A 25,095-nucleotide genomic window follows, 5' to 3' on the forward strand; every position below is an offset into this window, starting at 1 on the left:
ATTTTCTTTGGAGATGAGTCCATATGAGAGAACTGACAGAAAATGAGTGAAATTCCACCTCTTCAGGGGAACTTGAATGAATACATAATATTGTATTGTCAGCATATTTAATGATAGTTGTTCCTTTGACCACAAGAAAAAAGAACCGAGGCAGTGGGTGAGGATGATGAATAGAAAAAGGACCAAATATAGTTGTCCATTTTGTGGGTTACTGAGCTCAAAGTCGAGCGTTACTGCACATCCTGTTGAAGAGAACACTAGACGTTCTATGATGAAGTTAACCTCTGATCCATTTTAGTAAGTCTCCTCTTATGCCAAACTCGACTAACTAGTTTAAATGTCTCCATTGGCAAAGTTAAAGATACTTTTCAAGTCAATGAACGCTACAACACTAACGGAGAAAAGGCGAATGTAGAGTTCCATGAGAAAGTGGTGTGCTTTCCACGTAATGTCTGAGGGAGAGTTTATCTTGTAGCCAGAACATTAGACGAGAGGAGAATTCTCTCAAATACCTTGCAGAAACAGGACATGAAGAAGACAGAACTTATTGTTTACCGGGCATGTGTGTATGTTCCTCACAAGGTTAATGCAGTGTCATCACCAGGAGACCAGTAACAATACGTGTAGAAGGATACGCAAAAGTTGTGAAGTTTAATTACTTGTGCGAGAGAAATGTATACAACAACAGAGCGCCCAACACTAGGCTGCACCTATAACTTTTCTGTTCACTAACTGTTCTTCTAACTTTTCTTTTTCCTGACTTCACTCACTGTACGCTATTTATATACTTCTTACTACTCATGCTGCCTCAGTAACTCCTTTTATGCAATATCTGTTAAATACTGATAATTCCATTGCGTTACAAAATCTCCTTCATCATCTTTGCCACATAACATGAGAGCCAGAATTCCACAATAAACAAAATTTAATACAACATCAGTCATACTAAATAATACCATACCGCTTCACCCATCCACCACCCAAGTCGGGACTAGCCCCGCCCCAAAGCGATACATTCCGAGATACTTCCAAACCATTCCCGGTATATCGATGGCAGGTTTAGGGATGGGCACTACGTATAGTGTTATGGGTCCAGGCACGCGGCACGTATCCCAGGCTGGAGTAAAAGGTTGCTAAGTACAGTCACGAGTACGCGCAGGACCGCTTACATGATGCCATCATCCACAGATAATGTTCCCTTATCCCTGGCGAGGGTACGGTGCAGAAGGGGTAACGTATGAGGAGATTCATGGGAAACTTGCGAGTTTTTTTCTGCTGACTGTTGAAGCTCGAGTGTAGGAGATAGACACTATTTTTTTTTTTTTTTATGATGCTAGTGATGATATCCGTGCGGCATCAGGGAAAGTACAGTACAATACACAAGATTCAAAAAGTAACAGAGTGATTCAAACAATTGAACTTTTGACCCCATTCATCTCAAACGATGGTTTAGTTAATCTATCTTTCTGCCACCAGATCTCTTAAATTATCAAGGCAAGAATATATCAATAACATCCATTCCAAACCTTAATTTTCCTGAAAACTTGAGCTTCCAGGATTTCACAGGAGTGAGCAGAGATATGGTAAGTCCTGCAGCACTAAACGAATCCTCTGCATCTTCTGACCTGAATGTGACTGTGTCTGGGTGGCAGGGCAGTGTAAGCACTCCTGTGTTGGGAACCTGTAATAAAAGTATCAGTGTTTGAGATCGAAACGAACACAACCTTGCAAAACACAATCATTAATCATTATCGATGATAATAAAATCAATAAGTATATTGAAACAAAAGCATTGTAAAATCTAGAAAACAGAAACCTATACTCTATATCCTCATCTGTATCACATTGTGTTTAGTATGAGACATTGCCTCTACTTCATCACAAATCACTCTATTTTTTTTTCTATTTATCTATTTATTCTTTTTTTTTTTTTTTATGCCATAAGCACACACTCAATAATAGGATGCTTGTTTACTTCATGTAAACATGCCGCAGGTGTCGTGCTTTGTCCAGTCAGACTTACAAAGGTAGGTGCAGGAAAACAAGTTCTCTCCATTACCTGAGTTATATATATATATATATATATATATATATATATATATATATATATATATATATATATATATATATATATATATATATATATAAACTCCAACAGTAAAGGTCGGAGTTCCCCCCATTAGGCGCGAAGGCCTCTACAGTTCCACTGTAGAAGCTTGAAGATGACTATTTAGGTGCAGTGGACGGCAAGCCTTTTGAAGGGGCTGCCCGTGACTCACCTGACTAGAAATAATCAACCGACGAGAAGACACCGGGAGTTCAGATGTGTCGGGTCGTTGGACAGCAGCCTTTCGGCCTACCGGTGAGTGATGCGAACCATCATCACTTCTACCGGTCATCGGAGGACGAGGGTCAGGCTGGACTGCACTTTTCGACACAGTGGGTCCACGAGGGACGGCTGTGACAATATCATCGGACGACTCCATGCTAACACCATCCTCATCACAAAAAGCCCGATCTGAGACAGAGGGTATCACAGAAGGCTGAACAGAAACCATTGGAGCCACCATTGCAGAGCGGTCCCTGGAGGACTCACAATCACGTGCACCAAGAGAAACCTTAGATTGCATTGGCTGAGCTAAATCTATCGACTCCGCAGAGCTGCGGTGCCGTTTGATCAGGCCCTTCAAAGGCTTAGGCGATACAGGGGGCAAATGGACATCCACTACATGGGTTACTTTGGTCAAATCCGGATTATTCCCGTCGCTTCTTACAGATGACTCAACTGAGTCATCAGACAAAAAGACAAAACTATTAGCCAAACGAACAGGACCACCAGTCCCAACAGAACGAGAGGTAGCAGAAGGAGTTGTCTTCGGATCGGCAGACTCAGCTGAAGAGCGAGCGGCCAATGAAGCATAGGATGTCACACCAGTACCGTCCTTCTGGCGGTAAAGGAGTTCGCGGCGGGCGCTACCAAGGCTAATGAACTGACTATTAGCGAGCTGTAGAATATTCTGCTCCAGGCGATACCTGAGGCATTGCCTGGAACGTACCTGGTGAGCATCACGGCAATGGAAACAATAAGCAGCAGCATTGCAATGCTCCTCAGAATGTGAGTCTAATGCTGAGCAATTACCACATCGAGAGCTTCCTTACAGGAGCTTTTCCATGACCGTACCCATAGCACGAGAAACACTGAAGAGGGCGGGAAACAAAACGCCTCACCCTAAGATTGATAGGACCGATATGAACACGGTCAGGAAGGGTGGAACCAAAAAAGGTGAGAAGGACCATGTTGGAGGAGTTCCTCATTTTAGTCACCTTTTGGACTGAGCTAGGACACATTGCTAGTATTTCCTCCTCAGGAAATTCATAAAGATCTTGACTGTAAACACAACCTTTGCTATAATTAAAGGTGCGATAAGCCTTCACGGTCTCAAACATGCTGTCAGTGGGGCATGGGAGATGTTGCAACATCCTCGCTTGCGTAATATCTTTAGCCCGCACGAGCATTCCCTTACCGTACTTCTTCATATTCCCCTCAGGAATCGTGCCGATCTCTTTGGCCAGGTACCGGGAAGCATGGATGAAATTCCCACGCCCATTTCTGTAGTACGCCACAAATCAATGTGGAGGTGGTATCTGGCGGACTTCTGGAACAGAATTCTCTAGATAGTTTTCAAAAACATTTGGGATATAATCCATGTCACTGTCTGAAACATTACGTGATTGGAAAAGTTCCGTCTTAAAGCCAGAGCCAGCAAGGGGCAGAGATGCTACATGTTCAAAAGCTAAACGGACTTCATCACATGACAGAAACGTCACATAGCAGCGGTTAGATGGAAAGTCCTTATCATAAACAAGTCGAATGCGAAGAACCGTGCCATATGCCTTGAGAAGGGAGTGCAAGGCGTGATAAGAAAAGGATGGAGTCAAATCCAACAGAAACGCGTCCCTCAGAAGAACTCCTAGAACAGGAAACTGCTGTGGGAGGCCCTTGTGGAGGGGAATCCTCCTTCCTACTCAGACCTGAAGATGACGTCTCGCGGGCCAGGTCAGCCACCTCACGAGAACCTGATAGTTTTTGTGTTTTCCCATAAGCAAACAGTAACACAAAAGATTAGCTCCAGGAGCAAGGGAAACCACCTACTGGGACTACAATGGGAGCGAGCGCTGGCTGCCGTGGACGGGGTACCTCGTCCCCATGCGGACCAATCGTTTAAAAAAAAAAACCTACATGATGCGAATGTTTGTCCACGACAGAGCTAAGACCCCCTCCCAAAGCATCCCAGCCTGGACACCCAACCATCCAGCACAGGACGACCCCTCTTGGGAGATCCCTCCAGCGGGTGGCTCTGCTGGTCCACTGGCAGCTTACGTAGGAACCATTTAGTCTGGCCTCTCACTGGCGACCTTACTAGCATGGGTAGCCCTCTCCCCCTCGGAAGGGCGGAACAGGGGCCTAAGCCCCCTCTTGCCTAGCTCGCCAGGTCAAAGGGGCATGCAAGCCCCTCCCACCACGACAAGGCGGTTCCCATCTGGGGGGGAGCTAGTGAGTAGGAACTTATAAATATTGGTAAGCCAGTCCTGGCAGTCTCCCTCCCCACTTACCTGTTGGAGGAACTAGTAGCAGGACCACTGCGTCTGGTCATATTTTAAAGTTTTACGTGTGGTTTTACAGGTTTTGTTGTACACCTGAAGATAGGATATGTACTTTCCCGAAACGTTGTGTGAAGTGGATATAATGAAGATAACCGTCTTTTTGTGGGTCTTCTCTCTCCTGTACCGGGTGCACTATAGACGCCCTGTTTTTCAAGTTATATATATATATATATATATATATATATATATATATATATATATATATATATATATATATATATATATATATATATATATATCAGGTGACGCAATTTCTTCGGTGTGTAGCAGGTTTTGTTCTTGATGAATGGCCGTAGTGAGTGGTTCGTGTTCGGTATTTATGTGGAAATGACGAACCTCTACCAAGTAACAAAATAGCTGGAAAGCCTTGTAGATGATGGGTAGTTCTATGTCGTAGGTACTTTATTTTTATTGCGCTGGATGTAATATCTTTGAGAAAAAGGTAATCAGTTTCCAGCATCCGTTGTTGAAGAACACTAACACAAGCGTTTGATGCATCTATGGTAGTGATGTCAACCCTAGAAAAAATGTTGGAGCCACTGAACTAAGAGGAATTCCTGAATGTTCGGAATGGAGTAATCAGTGTATATTCTCTGTATTGTATGTCATGAACATGGTAGTCACCATAAGACCATATATCTCCATTCTTCTTAGGGATGACATGGAAAGCTTGCGACTAGTCGTTGTTGCTGGGACGAACGATGTCTTGAGATAGCAAGGACTTGTACTCAGATTTGATGTGTTGATGACGCCCTGGTATTAGACGTCTGTCTTCAGTGTTCACTGGAGGTCTCAATGTGGTATATCATTAGGGTGTAGCATATCGGCATGCTGAGAGAGTAGGATTGATTCAGCGTAGGGTAAGCTTATGAGGAGGTCGGCGAACTGGTGTGGTACCTTTTAAGCTCTGCTTGGTACCTCTGGGCATGGTTTAGGGGCTAGCGTTACAAGCAAATTCTGAAGCACGGCCATTATTGGCCCAAAGCGTACTCTCAGCGCATCCATAACACCCTGTGTGCGGGTGGAGAGCCAAGTAACAGCAGTCTGTACTATGCTGGTAGGCCTAGCCTTTCCCGAAAAAGATGTAGCGTCCAGGAAATTGGAGGGCACCTATTACAGCGGCACTTCGTGAAGAGGCAGAACGTACAAAACTGACCCCCCTGTATCATGATCCTCGCACTCCTACAACACCATACCTCAGGAAGATCTTGGGAGTGCTGACAAGTGTAGGTGTAGCCGAGGCTTGTATTAACGTTGTTATGTCATCGCTACAACCCGCCTGGAACCCTCACCGTGTCAGTGTTCATATTCACTCTCTGCATCAGCCCTCTTAAGAGGGCCTGGATTGGGATTTTAAATTAATGGCGCCGCAACAACGACGGTCATATGGCGCCGTTACTATAAATTAATTTCAACAAGTGATATATATATATATATATATATATATATATATATATATATATATATATATATATATATATATATATATAAACGAATTAAAAGTGATTAAAAAAATACAATTAAGAATGTAAAAACTAAAAACACTATAAACCTAAATAAAACATTAAAATACATAGAGTAAAATAAAATAAGATTCACAGCTTTGGGAGAAGGCCAGCTTCTCCCAAAAATCTAAAAACGTCATGGCCTTGGACCAGGCACTCTGGTCCAAGGACCTTAGACATATAATAGACACCGCTATCTCTACCGCGACAGCGGTAGAGGTAGCGGTGTCTTAAGTCAGTAAAACTGGGGCACTCCACTAGTAAGTGACGCACAGTAAGCGGCACTAGGCAGTCATCACAGTAAGGTTGAGGGTCCCTGGTCAACAGGTACCTTTGTGTAAGGCACGTGTGACCCTATACGCAGTCGCGCCAATAAAGTCTGTAAACGTCGATCCCGGACATGTCCAGTGAGGGATAGGGGAAGTAGTGATCTCTCCCATTTTCGAGGTTGCGACCCCCGTTAGCCATCTCCTCTGCCAAATTGCTGCAACTGCCTTACGAATTAGAGGAAATACATCTCGAAACAGGAGATGGAGCGCGAATTGCTGCCTCTTTAGCGAGGTGATCTGTGTGTTCATTCCCGGGAACACCTACGTGACCAGGGACCCAACGGAACCCAACACGATATCCTCGTTGGGTAAGAAAATATAGCCACTCCAGGGCTGATAAAACCAAAGGGTTAAAGGATATACTGCAAGAGAGAGAAGTAAGAGCACTGCGACAGTCACTAAAAATTGTAAAAGACGAAACCGGTAGAGTAAAAATTATTTGTAAAGCTAGGACTATGGCAGACAGCTCCGCAGTAAAGACGGATGCCACTGAAGGAAGGCTGCCACACCGATAAAAAAAAAAAGGGAAAAACTAAACCCAACGCCTGCGTCGGATTTGGAACCATCAGTAAAAACAGGAATATCATTAGAATGGATAAAAAAGTGTTCTAAAAACCGTGTGTGAGACAGAGCTGAAAGAAAATCCTTGCCATCCATAGCAGGAGGGCATAATGAGATAACAGGAAGCTGCCAATAACCAACTCGTGGGAGACGGAAAGAGTACACAGTAGTGGGGTCAATAGATAAATCCGCCATGAGATTTGCAACTCGATGGCCAAAAGGTTTAGGGAGACCAGGTCGAGAGACATCACTTGCGAACGAGTCCCGCAATATTGACAGACAAGGGACAGAATCAGGAAGACGGTGGGTGCGAAACCAACACCGGAGCATCGAAGACTAGCGCCGAAGGTCGAGCGGCCAGAATCCAGCATCCACTAATAGACTAGGTATTGGAGATGTCCGAAATGCACCCGTAGCCAAGCGGACACCAGCATGATGCACGGAGTCAAGCACGCGTACCCGTGCATCCGTTGCGGATGAGTAGATCTCACAGCCGTATTCTAGCTTTGGAAATATAAGTGTACGGTGCAGAAGCAGCAAAGTGTCCCTGTCCGCACCCCAAGAGGTGTGACTTAAAACCCGAAAAAGGGATAGTGCCGTCCTGCAAGACGCTTTAAGAGAACAGAAGTGGGGAACCCAAGTAAGACGGTTGCCAAACAATAGGCCAAGATATCGAGTCGCCTCCACACATGAGATGCGTCTATTGGCTAAATATAAATCAGGATCTGGATGGACGCCACAATTACGACAAAAATGCATAGACACGGTCTTCGAGGTGGCGAATCGAAAACCATTTATGTTGGCCCAACTGGACACCCGATTGATTGCCAGTTGGAGCTTTCGCTCAATCAGTGACATCCTAGCAGCACCAAAAGAAATACATAAATCAACATATAAGGAGCTGTGAACGCCATCTGGTAGAGTATCTATAACACCATTTATGGCGACTGCAAATAGAGTAACACTAAGAATACCTCCCTGTGGGACACAATCACTTTGAGCAGTAGCCTCGGAGAGAACACTCCCCACTCGAACTCGTAAAAGACGTCTGGATAAAAACTGCTGAATAAAAATAGGAAGGTGACCATGAAGGCCAAAATTAAACAAGGACTGTAAAATGCCATGACACCAAGCCGTGTCGTAGGCCTTCTCCAGGTCAAAAAAGATTGTTACTTGATGGTGGTGATTAGCGAAGGCCTCACAAATAGAAGACTCTAAGGATTAAAGAGCATCAGTAGTAGACCTCATCTTTCGGAAGCCGTACTGTACCGATGACAAGTACTTACCCTTCTCCAAGTACCACATGAGTCTATCATTTACTATCTTTTCTAACAATTTACAAATGCAGGATGTTAAAGATATAGGACGATAGTTCGTATCCTGAAGATTATCTTTTCCAGGCTTCGGAAATGGGAGAACCACTGCGACAGCCCAAGGAGATGGAAAATCACCGGTATGCCAAATCATATTATAAAGATTTAATAAAAAGTTAAAAGCACTGTCAGACATGTGGCGCAAGAAGGCATAAGGAATATCATCTGAGCCAGGAGAAGAGTCGTGACACTGGGACAAAGCAGTCCGCAACTCGGAGGCAGAGAAGGGGACATTATAGGACTCCCCTCCAGTGGAAGAAAAATTTATGCCGAGAGATTCCATTCTCTGGCGGTGACGTCCTTCCGGGAAACACTGGCAAAGTGCTCCGTGAAGAGGTCGGCGACAGTCTTAGGGTCTGCCACCGTTCGCCCAGCAGACAACAAAACTGGTGGGAGAGGAGCAGAATACTTCCCAACAATTCGGCGGACTTTGTTAAAGACATCCGTAAGAGGGGTGCGGGCATTAATGGAAGATACATAAGCTTTGTAAGAGGCTCTTTGTGCCTCTTTCAAAACGCGGCGTGCTCGAGCTCGGCAGCGTCGAAAAAGTTCCAGACACTGCGGGTTCCCACGATGTCGCCGGAGACGAGAGAAAGATGCTCGTTTCTCTTTTAGAGCGTTTGTGCATGCTGCGTTCCACCAAGGAACGGGACGCTTAGTAAAGCGACCGGACGTCCTAGGGATTGTCTGAAGCGCTGCGGAATGTAAAAAATCAGTAAAATAATCAACAGCCTCAGCACAAGTAAAAAAGTCAGTGAATGGACGGATAAAAGAGCTAAGGTTTGTGAATCGAGGCCAATCTGCCTTGTCTAAAACCCAGCGTGGGGGCCGGGACTGTGGCTCAGAGTTCACAGATTCCAATAAAATAGGAAAGTGGTCACTACCGTGTAAATCTGGTAGGACCCGCCAATTGAAATCGAGGAAAGAATTAGAAGTAGAGATAGAAAGATCAATAGCTGTAAAAGTCCCAGTAGGATTATGGAAATGTGTAACATCCCCAGAATTTAAAATCTCCAATCCCTCATTCTCAATAAAAGAACCCCACGAGGATTACTAGCACCTTCATCCCACATGGGTGACGGCTGTTAAAATCTCCCAACAAGAGAAAAGGCGGAGTCAGCTGACGCACCAGGTTGTCAAGCTCACCCCTGGAGACGGGAAACCGAGGAAGGAGATATAAACCGCAAATGGTGTAAGATCGTCCCATAAAGACCTTAACAGCAACCACTTGAAGAGGAGAGTTAAGTTGTAAAGGGACAACAGGTATATCTTGGCGGACTAGAATAGCTGTGCCACCGTGGGGGGGGGGATTTTGTGTTAGGCGCCGCAACAGCATAGGTCATATGGCGCCGCACGAAACTATTTAATTAAAACCAAAAAGGTTTAAAACAAATCGTAAAATAACTGAAACAAGTAAAAACGATAAAAATTAATGGTAATTAAAAACAAAAAGCTACAATAATATACATAAAACATTAAAATACATATAATAAAATTAAATAAAATTCACAGCTTTGGGAGAAGGCCAGCTTCTCCCAAATATCTAAAATCGTCATGGCCTTGGGCCAGACACTTTGGTCCAAGGACCTTTGAGATATAATAGACACCGCTATCTCTACCGCGACAGCGGTAGAGGTAGCGGTGTCGTAACTCTATCAAACTAGGGCACCGTGCGGCACCAGGCAGTCATCACAGTAAGGTTGAGGGTCCCTGGTCAACAGGTACCTCTGTGTAAGGTACGTGTGACCTATACGCAGTCGCGCCAATAAAGTCTGTAAACGTCGATCTCGAACATGGATGTATGTCCAGTGAGGGATAGAGGAAATAGTGATCTCTCCCATTTTCAAGGTTGCGACCCCCGTTAGCCATCTCCTCTGCCAGATTGCTGCAACTGCCTCACGAATTAGAGAAAAGACATCTCGAAACGGAACAGACGCAGGAGATTGAGCGTGACTTGCTGCCTCTTTAGCGAGGCGATCTGCGTGTTCATTCCCTGGAACACCAACGTGACCAGGAACCCAACAGAACCCAACACGATATCCTCGTTGTGTAAGAAGGTATAGCCACTCCAGGGCTGATAAAACCAAAGGGTTAAAGGATATAGTGCAAGAGAGAGAAGTAAGAGCACTGCGACAGTCACTAAAAATTGTAAAAGACGAAACCGGTAGAGTAAAAATTATTTGTAAAGCTAGGACTATGGCAGACAGCTCCGCAGTAAAGACGGATGCCACTGAAGGAAGGCTGCCAGACCGATAAAAGAGGAAAACCACACTAATTCCAACGCCTGAGTCAGATTTGGAGCCATCAGTAAAAACAGGGATATCATCAGAATGCATAAAAAAGTGTTCTAAAAACCGTGTGTGGGACAGAGCTGGCAGAAAATCCTTCTTGCCATCCATGGCAGGGCATAATGAGGTAACAGGAAGCTGCCAATAACCAACTCGTGGGAGACGGAAAGAGTACACAGGAGTGGGGTCGATAGATAACTCTGCCATGAGATTTGCAACACGTAGGCCGAAAGGTTTAGGTCGAGTGACATACGCCTGCAAGCACGAGTCCCGCAACATTGACACACAGGGGACAAAATCAGGCAGACGGTGGGTGCGAAACCAACACCGGAGCATCGAAGATTGGCGCCGGAGGTCGTGCGGCCAGAAACCAGCATCCACTAGAAGGCTAGGTATTGGAGATGTCCGAAATGCACCCGTAGCCAAGCGGACCCCAGCATGATGCACGGGGTCAAGCGAGCGTAGTCGTGCATCTGTTGCGGATGAGTAGATCTCACAGCCGTATTCCAGCTTCGGAAGTATGAGTGTACGGTGAAGCAACAGCAACGTGTCCCTGTCCGCACCCCAAGAGGTATGACTTAAAACCCGAAGAAGGGATAGTGCCTGCCGACAAGACGCCTTAAGAGAGCGAAATGGGAACCCAGGTGAGACGGTTGTCAAATAAAAGGCCAAGATATCGAGTCGCCTCCACGCATGAGAGGCGTCTATTGGCGAGGTATAAATCCGGGTCTGGATGGACACCACGGTTGCGACAAAATGCATGGCTACGGTCTTCGAGGTGGAGAATCGAAAACCGTTCATGTTGGCCCAACTGGACACCCTATTGATCGCCAGTTGGAGCTTGCGCTCAATCAGTGACATCCTAGAAGCAGCAAAAGAGATGCACAAGTCGTCCACATATAAAGAACTGTGAACGCCATCCGGTAGAGTATCTATAACACCATTTATTGCAACTGCGAATAGCGTAACACTAAGAATACTTCCCTGTGGGACACCGTCATTTAAAGCTGTAGCATCGGAGAGAACACTCCCAACTCGAACCCGTAAAAAACGTCTGGATAAAAACTGCTGGATAAAAATAGGAAGGTGGCCACGAAGGCCAAAATTAAACAAAGACTGTAAAATGCCATGACACCAAGCCGTGTCGTAGGCCTTCTCCAGGTCAAAAAGACTGTTACTTGATGGTGGTGATTAGCGAAGGCCTCACAAATGGAAGACTCTAGGGATAAAAGAGCATCAGTAGTAGACCTCATCTTTCGGAAGCCGTACTGTACCGGTGACAAGTACTTCCCCCTCTCCAAATACCACATGAGTCTTATATTTACCATCTTTTCTAACACTTTGCAAATACAGGACGTTAAAGATATAGGACGGTAGTTCGTAGCCTGGAGATTATCTTTCCCAGGCTTCGGAAATGGGAGAACCACTGCCACAGCCCAAGAAGATGGAAAGTCACCGGTATGCCAAATCATATTATAAAGATTTAAAAGAAAGTTAAAAGCAGTGTCAGACATGTGGCGCAAGAAGGCATAAGGTATATCATCTGGCCCAGGAGAAGAGTGAGCCCGGAGCTGCAGGATGCCTCTGGGAAACACTGGCAAAGTGCTTCGCGAAGAGGTCAGCGACATTCCTAGGGTCTGCCACCGTTCGCCCAGCAGACAACAAAATTGGTGGGGAAGGAGCAGAATACTTCCCAGCAATTCGGCGGACTTTGTTGAAGACATCCGTAAGAGGGGTGCGGACGTTTATGGAAGAGACATAGGCTTTCCACGAGGCTCTTTGTGCCTCTTTCAAAATGCGGCGGGCCCGAGCTCGGCATCGCCGAAAAGCTTCCAGGCACTGCGGGTCCCCACGATGTCGCCGGAGACGAGAGAAAGCTGCCCGTTTCTCTTTTACCGCTGCAGTGCATGCTGCGTTCCACCAAGGAACGGGACGCTTAGTAAAGCGACCTGACGTCCTAGGGATTGTCTGAAGGGCTAAAGAAATAAAAAAAATCAGTAAAATAATCAACAGCCTCAGCACAAGTAGAAAAGTCAGCCAGCGGACGAATAAAAGAGCTAAGGTCTGTGAATCGACGCCAATCTGCCTTGTCTAAAACCCAGCGTGGTGGCCGGGACTGTGGCTCAGATTTCACAGATTGCAATAAAATCGGAAAGTGGTCACTACCGTGTAAATCCGGTAGGACTCGCCAATTAAAATCAAGGAAAGAATTAGATGTACAAAGAGAAAGATCGATAGCTGTAAAAGTCCCAGTAGGAGTGTGGAAATGTGTAACATCCCCAGAATTTAAAATCTCCAATCCCTCATCCTCAATAAAAGAACCGATTAAAACCCCACGAGGATTACTAGCACCTTCATCCCACAATGGGTGACGGCCGTTAAAATCTCCCAACAAAGAAAAGGCGGAGTCAGCTGACGCACCAGGCCGTCAAGCTCACCCCTGGAGACAGGAAGCCGAGGAGGAGATATAAACTGCAGATGGTGTACAGTCGTCCCATAAAGACCTTAACAGCAACCACCTGAAGGGAGAGTTAAGTTGTACCGGGATAACAGGTATATCCTGACGGACTAGAATAGCTGTGCCACCGTGGTGGCCCTGGTCAGGAAAGGAGTGTTAAAAAGCACGATAGCCAGGAGGACTAGAATAAGTACTATCACCTATCATAGTCTCTTGTAGAGCTACACAGGCTGGAGAGAACTCCGACAGCAAAGCTCGGAGTTCCCCCCACGAGGCGCGAAGGCCTCTACAGTTCCATTGTAGAAGCTTGAAGACGACTATTTGGGTGCAGTGGACGAGCGAGCCTTTTGAGGCTGCCCGTGACTGACCTGACTAGAAATAATCAAACGACGAGAAGACACCGGGAATTGAGGTGTGCCGGGTCGTTGGACCTCAGCCTTTCGGCTTATCGGTGGATGATGCGAACTATCATCACTTTTACTGGTCCTCGGAGGACGAGGATCAGGCAGGACTGCACTTTCCGATACAGTTGGTCCACGAGGGACGGCTATGACAATATCATCGGACGTCTCCATGCTCAGACCGTCCTCATCATAAGAAGCCCGATCTGAGACGGAGGGCGTCACAGAAGGCTGGACAGAAACTACTGGAGCTACCCTAGCAGAGCGGTCCCTGGAGGACTCACGATTATAAGCACCGGGAGAAAACTTAGACTGCTTATGCTGAGCTAAATCTAACGACTCCGCAGAGCCGCGGTGCCGCTTAGTTAGACCCTTGAAAGGCTTAGGAGATACAGGTGGCAAATGGACATCTACTACATGGGTGACTTTGTTCAAGTCCGTATTTTTCTCGTCACTTCTAAGAGATGACTCAACCGAGTCATCAGCCAAAATGGCAAACCTGTTAGCCAGATAAACAGTACCACCCGCCCCAACAGAGCGAGAGGTAGCAGGAGGAGTTGTCTTCGGACCGGCAGACTCAGCCGAAGAGCGAGCGGCCAATGAAGCATAGGATGTCGCACCAGTACCATCCTTCTGGCGGTACAGGAGTTCACGGCGGGCGCTACCGAGGCTGATAAACTGACTATTGGCAAGCTGTAGAATGTCCTGCTCCAGGCGATACCTGGGGCATTGCCTGGAACGTACCTGGTGAGCATCACGACAATGAAAACAATAAGCTGCACCATTGCAATGCTCCTCTGAATGCGAGTCGAGTGCAGAGCAATTACCACATCGGGAAGCTTCCTTACACGAGCTTTTCCGTGACCGTACCCATAGCATGAGAAGCACTGAAGAGGGCGAGAAACAAAGCGCCTCACCCTAAGGTTGATAGGACCGATATTAACACGGTCAGGAAGGGTGGACCCAAAAAAAGTGAGAAGGACCATGTTGGAGGAGTTCCTCATCTTAGTCACCTTTTGTACTGAGCTAGGGCACATTGCTAGTATTTCCTCTTCTGGGAATTCATAGAGGTCTTGGCTATAAACACAACCTTTGCTATAGTTAAAGGTGGGATGAGCCTTAACAGTCTCAAACATGCTGTCAGAAGGGCATGGGAGATGTTGCAACATCCTAGCTCGCACAAGCACCCCTTTCCCATACTTTTTCAGATTCCCCTCAGGAATCGTGCCGATTTCTTTGGACAGGTACCGGGAGGCATGGATGAAATTCCCACGCCCATTTCTATAGTATGCCACAAACCAACGTGGAGGTGGGATCTGGCGGACTGCTGGAACTGAATTCTCTAAATAGTTTTCAAAAACATTTGGGATGTAATCCATGTCACTGTCTGAAATATTACGTGACTGGAGAAATTCAGTTTTAAAGCCATGGCCGGCGAGGGGCAGAGATGCTACATGTTCATAAGCTAAACGAGCTTCATCACATGACATAAACGTTACATAGCAGCGGTTAGAAGGAAAGTCCTTATCATAAACCAGTCGAATGCGAACAACCGTACCATACGCCTTGAGAAGTGAGTGCAAGGCATGATAGGAAAATGATGGATTAACATTTACCATTACAAGAGAGTCATATGCAGCAGAAATGCATCCTTCAAAAGAACTTCCAGAACAGGAGACTGCTGTGGGAGGCCCTTGTGGAGGGAAATCCTCCTCCTTACTCAGACCTGAAGATGACGTCTCGTGGGCCAGGTCAGCCACCTCACGAGAACCTGAATGTTTTTTGTGTTTTCCCATAAAAAACAGCTACACAAAAATTGGCTCCAGGGGCAAGGGAAACCACCTACTGGGACTACAATGGGAGGAGCGCTGGCTGCCGTGGACGGGTACCTCGTCCCCATGCGGACCAGTCGTTTTAAAAATAGGCCCCACATGATACGAATGTTTGTCCACGACAGAGCTGAGACCCCCCCTCCCAAAGCATCCCAGCCTGGACACCCAACCATCCAGCACAGGACAGCCCCTATTGGGCGATCCCTCCAGCGGGTGGCTCCGCTGGTCCACTGGCAGCCTACGTAGGAACCATTTAGTCTGGCCCCTCACTGGCGACCGTACTAGCATGGGTAGCCCTCTCCCCCTCGAAAGGGCAGAGCAGGGGCCTAGGCCCCCTCTAGCCTAGCTCGCCAGGTCACAGGGGCACGCAAGCCCCCCCCACCACGACAAGGCGGTTCCCATCTGGGGGGGTGCCACCGTGGTGCCCTGGTCAAAGAAAGGAGTGCTAAAAAAGGCACGATAACAAGGAAGACTAGAATAAGTACTATCACCTAGCATAGTCTCTTGTAGAGCTACACAGGCTGGAGAGAACTCCGACAATAAAGTTCGGAGTTCCCCCCACGAGGCGCGAAGGCCTCTACAGTTCCACTGTAGAAGCTTAAAGATGACTGTTTAGGTGCAGTGGACGGGCGAGCCTTTTGAAGGGGATGCCCGTGACCCACCTGACAAGAAATAATCAAGCGACGAGAAGACACCGGGAATTGAGATGTGCCGGGTCGTTGGACCGCAGCCTTTCGGCCTACTGGTGAGTGATGCGAACCATCATCACTCCTACCGGTCATCAGAGGACGAGAGTCAGGCTGGACTGCACTTTTTGACACAGCGGGTCCATGAGGGACGGCTGTGACAATATCATTGGACGTCTCCATGCTAAGACCGTCCTCATCACAAGAAGCCTGATCTGAGACGGAGGGCGTCACAAAAGGCTGAACAAAAACGATTGGAGCTACCATTGCAGAACGGGAATTCCAGAGTTTACCAGTGAAAGGGATAAATGATTGAGCGTACTGGTTAACTCTTGCATTAGAGAGTTGGACAGAATAGGGATGAGAGGAAGAAGAAAGCCTTGTGCAGCGTGGCCACAGGAGGAGGGGAGACGTGCAGTTAGCAAGATCAGTAGAACAGTTACCATGAAAATATAGAAGGGATGCAACATTTCGGCGGTGAGAAAGAGACTGAAGACAGTTAGTCAGAGGAGGGGAGTTGATGAGACGAAGAGCTTTCGATTCCACCCTATCAAGCAAAGCTGTGTGACTGAAACCCCCCAAACATGCGAAGAGTACTCCATACAGGGACGGATTAGGCCACTATACAGAGTAAGCAGTTGGATGGGCGAGAAAAACTGTCGGAGACGCCTCAGAACACTTAATTTCATAGAAGCTGTTTTAGCAAGAGATGAGATGTGAAGTTTCCAGTTAAGATTATGAGCAAAGGACAGACCGAGGATATTAATTGTGAAAGACGGAGACAGTTGAGTGTCATTGAAGAAGAAGGGATAGTTGTCTGGAAGGTTGTGTCGAGTTGATAGATGGAGAAATTGAGTTTTTGAGGCATTGAAAACTACTAGATTTTCTCTGCCCCAATCGGAAATCTTAGAAAGATCGGAAGTCAGACGTTCCGTGGCGTCCCCGCGTGATCTGTTGATTTCCTGAAAGGTTGGACGTCTCTGAAAGAATGTGGAAAGATGTAGGGTGGTGTCATCAGCGTAGGAGTGGATAGGGCAAGAAGTTTGGTTAAGAGGGTCATTAATGAATAATAGCACAAGAGTGGGTGACAGGACAGTACCCTGAGGAACACCACTATTAATAGGTTTAGGAGAAGAACAGTAGCCGTCTACCACAGCAGCAATAGAGCGGTCGGAAAGGAAACTTGAGATAAAGTTGCAGAGAGAAGGATAGAAGCCGTAGGAGGGCAGTTTTGAAATCAAAGCTTTATGCCAGACTTTATCAGAAGCTTTTCATATGTCTAACGCAACAGCAAAAGTTTCACCGAAATCTCTTGACGGAAGCCATACTGGCGATCAGACAGAAGATTGTGAAGTGACAGATGTTTGAGAATCTTCCTATTCAGGATAGATTGAAAAACTTTAGACAAGCAAGAGATTAAAGCTATAGGACGGTAGTTTGAGGGGTTAAAACGGTCACCCTTTTTAGGAACAGGTTGAATGTAGGCGAACTTCAAGCAGGAAAGAAAGGTAGAAGTCGATAGACAAAGTTGGAAGAGTCTGGCCAGGCAAGGTGCAAGCACAGAAGCACAGTTTTTCAGAACAATAGGAGGGACCCCACCAGGTCCATAAGCCTTCCGAGGGTTTAGGCCAGCAAGGGCATGGGAAACATCATTACGAAGAATTTTGATTGCAGACATGAAATAGTCAGAGGGAGGAGGAGAGGGAGGGACAAGCCCAGAATCGTCCAAGGTGGAGTTGTGAGCAAAGGTTTGAGAAAAGAGTTCAGCTTTAGAGAGAGAAGAGATGGCACTGGTGCCATCAGGATGAAATAAAGGAGAGAAAGATGAAGAAGTGAACTTATTTGAGATGTTTTTGGCTAGATGCCAGAAGTCACGAGGAGAGTTTGAGTTTGAAAGATTTTGACATTTCCTATTTATGAAAGAGTGTTTGGCAAGTTGAAGAACAGACTTGGCATGATTCCGGGCAGAGATATAAAGTGCATGAGATTCAGGAGATGGAAGGCTCAAGTACCTTTTTGTGGGCAACCTCTCTATCATGTATAGCACGAGAACAGGCTTAGTTAAACCAAGGTTTTGAAGGTTTAGGTTGAGCTAAATCTATCGACTCCGCAGAGCCGCGGTGCCATTTGGTCAGGCCCTTCAAAGGCTTAGGCAATACAGGGGGCAAATGGACATCCACTATATGGGTGACTTTGGTCAAGTATGTATTATTCTCGTCACTTCTAAGAGATGACTCAACCGAATCATCGGACAAAAGGGCAAACCTATTGGCCAAATGAACAGGATCACCCACCCCAACAGAGCGAGAGGTAGCAGGAGGAGTTGTCTTTGGACCGGCAGACTCAGTTGAAGAGCGAGTGGCCAATGAAGCATAGGATGTCGCACCAGTACCGTCCTTCTGGCGGTACAGTATTTCGCGGCGGGCGCTACCAAGACTGATGAACTGACTATTAGCAAGCTGTAAAATGTCCTTCTCCAGGCAATACCTTGGGCATTGCCTGGAACGTACCTGGTGAGCATCACGGCAATGGAAACAATAAGCAGCAGCACTGCAATGCTCCTCAGAATGTGAGTCTAGTGTAGAGCAATTACCACATCGAGAATCTTCCTTACATGAGCTTTTGCCGTGACCGTACCCATAGCATGAGAAACACTGAATGGTGAGAAACAAAACGCCTCACCGTAAGATTGATAGGACCGATATGAACACGGTCTGGGAGGGTGGAACCAAAGAAGGTGAGAAGGACCATGTTGGTAGAATTCCTCATCTTAGTCACCTTCTGGACTGAGTTAGGACACATAGCCAGTATTTCCTCTTCCGGAAATTCGTAAAGATCCTGACTGTACACACAACCATTACTATGATTAAAAGTAGGATGAGCCTTCACTGTCTCAAACATGCTGTCAGTAGGGCATGGGAGATGTTGCAACATCCTTGCCTGCGTAATATCTTTAGCTTCCACGAGCACCCCCTTCTTGTACTTCTTCAGATTCCCCTTAGGAATCGTGCCGATTTCTTTGGCAAGATACCGGGAGGCATGGATGAAATTCCCACGCCCCACAAACCAACGAGGAGGCGGGATCTGGCGGACTTCAGGAACTGAATTCTCTGAATGATGGTCATAAAGATTTGGAATGTAGTCCGTGTCACTGTCCGAAATATTGCGAGAGTGGAGAAGTTCTGTCTTAAAGCCAGAGCCAGCAAGGGGCAGGGATGCTACATGTCCTACAGCCAAACGGGCTTCATCGCATGACAGAAACGTTACATAGCAGCGGTTAGACGGAAAGTCCTTATCGAATACGGAGAACCGTGCCATACACCTTGAGAAGGGAGTGCAAGGCGTGATAAAAAAAAGATGGATTTACATTTACCATCAAAAGGGAATCCAAACCAGCAGAGATACGTCCCTCAGAAGGACTCCCAGAGCAGGAAACTGCTGTGGGAGGCACTTGTGGAGAGGAATCCTCCTCCCTACTCAGACCTGAAGATGACGTCTCGCGGGCCAGGTCAGCCACGAGAACCTGATAGTTTTTTGTGTTTAACCATATGTATAAAGTTACACGAAAAATTTGCTCCAGGGGCAAGGGAAACCACCTACTGGGACTACAATGGGAGCGAGCGCTGGCTGCCGTGGACGTGGTACTTCGTCCCCATGCGGACCAGTCGTTTTAAAAAAAAGCCCCACATGATGCGAATGTTTGTCCACGGCAGAGCTGAGACCCCCCTCCCAAAGCTTCCCAGCCTGGACACCCAAACATCCAGCACAGGACGGCCCCTATTGGGCGATCCCTCCAGCGGGTGGCTCCGCTGGTCCACTGGCAGCCTACTTAGGAACCATTTAGTCTGGCCCCTCACTGGCGACCTTACTAGCATGGGTAGTCCTCTCCCCGTCGAAAGGGCAGAGCAGAGGCCTAAGCCCCCTCTAGCCTAGCTCGCCTGGTCACAGGGGCACGCAAACCCCCCCACCATGACAAGGCGGTTCCCATCTAGGGGGGGGGGGCAAGAGGGACTGGCTCCCTCATGTGCTGCAATACATGTTCATGACTAAACTGTCCAAGTACCCACACGTTCAGGCTATTCATGTTTATTGTGATGGGTCAGTCAATGGCAGCAGGTCTGGATGTGGGCTGTTCATTCGTGACTACATCTCTGCCAGTCTCTACACTGACACGGAGGTTTCCAGGCGGCTCCCTGCACCCATGTCTTCCACTAGAGCAGAACTGTATGCTGTACTGCCATAAGAATGTATATTTCTTTATTGACAGTCAGGCTGCATTGTATGCCCTTCAATCCACCTCCATGAACTGTGATCTAGTTAATAAGTGTCTTGATCTCATCCATGCCCTAGAAGGTGCCGGTGCCACGGTCCATTTCATCTGGATACCCTCTCATGTGGGTATCCCGTTAAATGAAAAAGCAGACCACCTTGCTCAGTGTGCCCTACAAGATGACACAGTGGACCCTGGCACTGAGTACACTCTGGGTTATGTTAAGAGTAGCATTAAGGACTTTGTACAAAGTAGCATTAGTGATCAGTTGGAGCTTTGTTGCCATAGGGGCAGTAGCACTAGTCTTCACTATGCACATGTCTCCCAGAGCTGTGCTTACACCTACGGGAGACACTGCATCACATGACAGGGTGGCAATGAGGCTCAGATTAGGCTACAAATACTTTTGGGAAGTCAGTACTTCTCCTGGTGTGTGATGTGTGCTGTGTGCTGCACCAAGGGGACACACTCTGCGTCACTATATCATGGAATGTCCTCTCATTGCTAAATTTAGGCCACAAGGTCAGCATGACTTGTACAGCCTCATTGACCATCTCCTAGACTCTGCCACCCTCAAAGAAATACTCAGGGAATATCCTCAGTTTGCTCCCAGACTGTATGATGTCTTAGGCAATAACGTGTGCATTATGTGTATTTATTTATTTAAATACTTGTATTCTTGTTGTGTATACTGTCCAGAGTTATTTTTGTGATACTTTAACCTTAAGTCTTTGCCCACGGGGTGGGTGGCAAGGCCCATCCTTCTCCTTTGTTGTAATTATCTATTAATTCAACAATAAATGTATCAATCAATCAAATCCATTTCCACACAATGAAGTGGAAACATTTGTATTACCTCTTCCTCAAGGACACAAACCCAGGTAAGGCTAGGGTGTCTCTTCTTACTAGGGGAGTATTAGGAAGAATATTTTATTCTGGCAAGTCCATCAACCGAGAAATATTTTCCTCAAGTCGGTACAAGTACATACAGGCTCTGCCCCCTCCACATACAGCCTTGGCTAAGCTCTTCCCCTGACGTATAACCAACAATAATCTCATAAATAACTTTTGAAAACACACTTATAGCTTTATGAATGAAAAGTAGGCTGAGGAAGGATAATACCGACCGTATTAAGCATCTGTCACTTCACAATCTTATATCTTATCGCCAGTATGGCTTCCGTCAAACTCGTTCTACTGGTGATCTGGCATTCCTTAGTGTGTCTTGGTCATCCTCTATTCCTCTTTTAGAAATTTCGGTAAAATTTTTCCTCTTGTGTTAGACATATCAAAAGCTTTTGATAGAATCTGGCACAAAGCTTTGATTTCAAAACTACTCTCCTACAGTTTCTATTCTTCTCTCTGCAACTTTGTCTCAAGTTTCCTTTCTGACTGTTCTATTACAACTGTGGTTGACGGCCACTGTTCTCCTAAATCTATTGATAGTGGTGTTTCTCTGCGTTCTGTCCTGCACCCACTATCTACTATTCATTAATGATCTTCTTAACCAAACTTCTTCCCTTATCCACTCCTGCGCTGATGATACCACCTTAAATCTTTCCACGTCCTTTCAAAGATGACCAACCCTTCAGGAAGTCAATAGATCACGCAGGGAAGCCACAGAACTCCTGACTTCTGTATGACTTCTGAGTAGGGCAGAGAAAACGGTTTTATTAGATAGGGTGGTATCTAAAGCTTTTCGTCTCATCAACTCCCCATTTCTGACTGACTGTCTTCAGCCTTTTTCTTACTGCCGAAATATTGCAGCTCTTTCTATCTTTTATTGCTATTTTCATGCTAACTACTCTACTGATCTTGTTAACTACATGCCTCCCCTCTTCCTGCGGTCTTGCTCCACAAGGCGTTCTTCCTCTCATTCCTTTTCTGTCTAACTCTCTAATACAAGAGTTAACTGTATTCTAAATCTGGTAAACTCTGGAACTACTTGCCTCCTTCTGTATTTCCATCTTCCTACAACTTGACTTCTTATAAGAGAGAGATTTCGAGACATTTAACCCTGTCTTTTGGCTAATTCTTTACCAATCTTTTAGGGAACTTGCACATAAAGTGGGCCCGTAAGATGTGCATGTTTTGTTGCCCTTGGCTAGTTTCCCTCTTGCATGATATATCTATCTATCTATATAGAATAGATAGATAGATAGACATATTTTTTTCTAGCAGTGAAAAGTGGCAAAGTTCATTGTTTACATTCTCGGGGACTGCGACGCTCCAAGGCAAAACTTCCAAGTAGCACTAACCAAAATGACCTGCTCTATTGTTTTATCAGTGAACAAAGCGGTTAAAGAGTTTCTCATAGAGAGTATTAGAGGTCCAAAATAGCAACAGCAAAATACCAATAGATTGTTGGGATGAAGGAGGCATTCCTTTTTTTTTTCTTTCATGCAGGAGGGGCAACAAGCCTAGGGCACACTGGGTCCCAGTTCCCCTAAAGGTCAAGTGAGTTATCCATAATTCAGGGACAAATGTCTTGAAACTTCCCTCGTAAAAGATGTCAAGTCGTAGGAACATGGATTTACTAAAGCTGGCAAGGAGTTTCAGTGTTTGCCAGAGAAAGATATGAATGATTGAGAATATTGGGTCACTCTTGCATAAGGGAGCTGGATAGAATACAGATGAGAGGAACAAGGAAGCTTTGTGCAGCAAGGCTGCAGGAGGAGGAGAGGCATGCAATTAGCAAGATCAGTAGAGCAGTTAGCATGAAAATAGCAATAAAAGATAGAAAGAGATGCAACATTTCGGCGGTGAGAAAGAGGCTGATGACAGCCAAAGGATGAGATGAAAAGCTTTTGATTCCACCCTATTTAATAAAACTGCGAGAGTGGAACCCCCCAAACATTCGAAGAGTATTTCATGCAAAACGGATAAACCCCTTGTACAAAGTTAGCAGTTGGAGGGGTGAGAAAAGTAACGAAGACCCCGCAGAACGCCTAACTTCATAAAAAGCTGTTTTAACAAAAGATGAGATGTAAAGTTTCCAGTTAAGATCAAGAGTAAAGGGTAGGCCGAGGATATTCAGTGTTGAAGAAGGAGACAGTTGAGTGTCAATGAAGAGGGGATAGTTGTCTGGAAGTTGTGTCGAGTTGACAGATGGAGGAATTAAGTCAGGCGTTCTGTGGCATCCCTGCGTGATCTGATGACTTTCTGAAGGTTTGGACGTCTCTGGAAGGATATGGACATTTAGGACATTTAGCATGGTATCATCAGCGTAGGAGTGGATAGTGCAAGAGATTTGGTTAAAAAGATAATTAATGAATGATAGAGTGAGTGATTTGACAGAACCCTGGGGAACACCACTGTTAAGAGATTTAGGAGAAGAACTGTGGCTATGTATCTTAGAGAGGCGGTGGCATAGTGGATAAGGTGGTGAGCGTGGGATCGGGCAGACGTCCACGTGTAGGTTCGAATCCCACCACGTATAGCCTTAAAACACTTTGCCATTTGTCGAGTGGTTTAAAGCTAGTACCTACATATCACCATGATACCCAGGTTCTAGGTGGTTACACTCAAGATGAGCTTGGGCGGTGATATGGGCCCTAATATGGGTACCACTTCCCATACACTCTTCAAGTGTGCCTACAGGCGCTGTAGACCTTACCGTAAAAAAAAAAAAAAAAAAAAAAACAGCTGCAATATAACGGTCGGAAAGGAAACTTGAGATAAAGATGCAGAGAAAAGGATAGAAGCCGCAGGGGGCAGTTTGGAAATCAAATCTTAGTGTCTAACGCTACAGCAAAAGTTTCACCGAAATCTCTAGAATAGGATGACCAAGAGCCAGTAAGGAATGCCAGAAGATCACCAGTACAGCGACCTTGACGGAAGCCATACTGGCGATCAGATAAAAAGTTGCGAAGTGACAGATGTTTAAAAATCTTCCTATTGAGGATAGATTAAAAAACTGTAGATCAGCAAGATATTAAAACTATAGAACAGTAGTTTGAAGGATTAGAACGGTCACTCTTTTTAGGAAGTCTGAATGTAAGCAAACTTCCAGCAAGAAGAAAAGGTAGAAGTCGATAGACAGTTGAAAGAGTGAGGCCAGGCAAGGTGCAAGCACGGAAGCACAGATTTTGAGACCAATAGGAGGGACCCCATCATGTCCATAAGACTTCCAAGGGGTTAGGCCAACGAGGGCATGGAAAACATCATTACAAAGAACTTTGATTGAAGGCAGTAAGTGGGTGGAGGAGAAGGAGGGACAAGCCCAAAATCATCCAAGGTAGAGTTGTTAGCAAAGGTTTGAGAGAAGAGTTCAGCTTTCCAAATAAAAGAGATAGTAGTGGTGCCATCAGGATGAAATAGAGGAGGGAAAAATGAATAAGTAAAGTTATTGGAAATGTTTTGTCTAGTTGCCTTTTATGTCAGCCAATTCTTTATCACTGCTTTTCTACATGATAATAGTGAAAATTCTTCCATTATACATCAAAATGACAGACTTGGTGGAATGTTGATTAACAGTTCTATACAAAACCATTCCTCAAAAACTAACACTCATTGGATTATGGTAATCACTATGATTTTTTCGTTTGGAATATCAGCTTACTGTTGTCGATAAAGACATCTTTTGTTCAAGAATATTCTCTGTGTACTGAGAGCGAGCGTTAGCATTGGAGGCATATATTCTATACATTTCTCACTCTTCTTCTCATTCAATGCTTTCCAAACCTTGGTTTAACACACCCTATTCTCGTGCTATATAAGATGGCAAG

The 25,095-nt window shown here is 45.8% G+C and overlaps 1 protein-coding gene across 1 annotated transcript in view; it reads right to left on the reverse strand.

The window, feature by feature from the left end:
* LOC123503941 overlaps positions 1-25,095 on the reverse strand; it is a 127,570-nt gene that overhangs the window by 45,937 nt on the left and 56,538 nt on the right. The window contains exon 5 of the mRNA XM_045254066.1: positions 1,527-1,681. Coding sequence (XP_045110001.1) covers positions 1,527-1,681 — 155 coding nt within the window. The remainder of the gene's footprint in view (positions 1-1,526; positions 1,682-25,095) is intronic.

Source organism: Portunus trituberculatus, chromosome 15 (genome assembly GCF_017591435.1).
Source record: "Portunus trituberculatus isolate SZX2019 chromosome 15, ASM1759143v1, whole genome shotgun sequence".
Taxonomy (NCBI): domain Eukaryota; kingdom Metazoa; phylum Arthropoda; class Malacostraca; order Decapoda; family Portunidae; genus Portunus; species Portunus trituberculatus.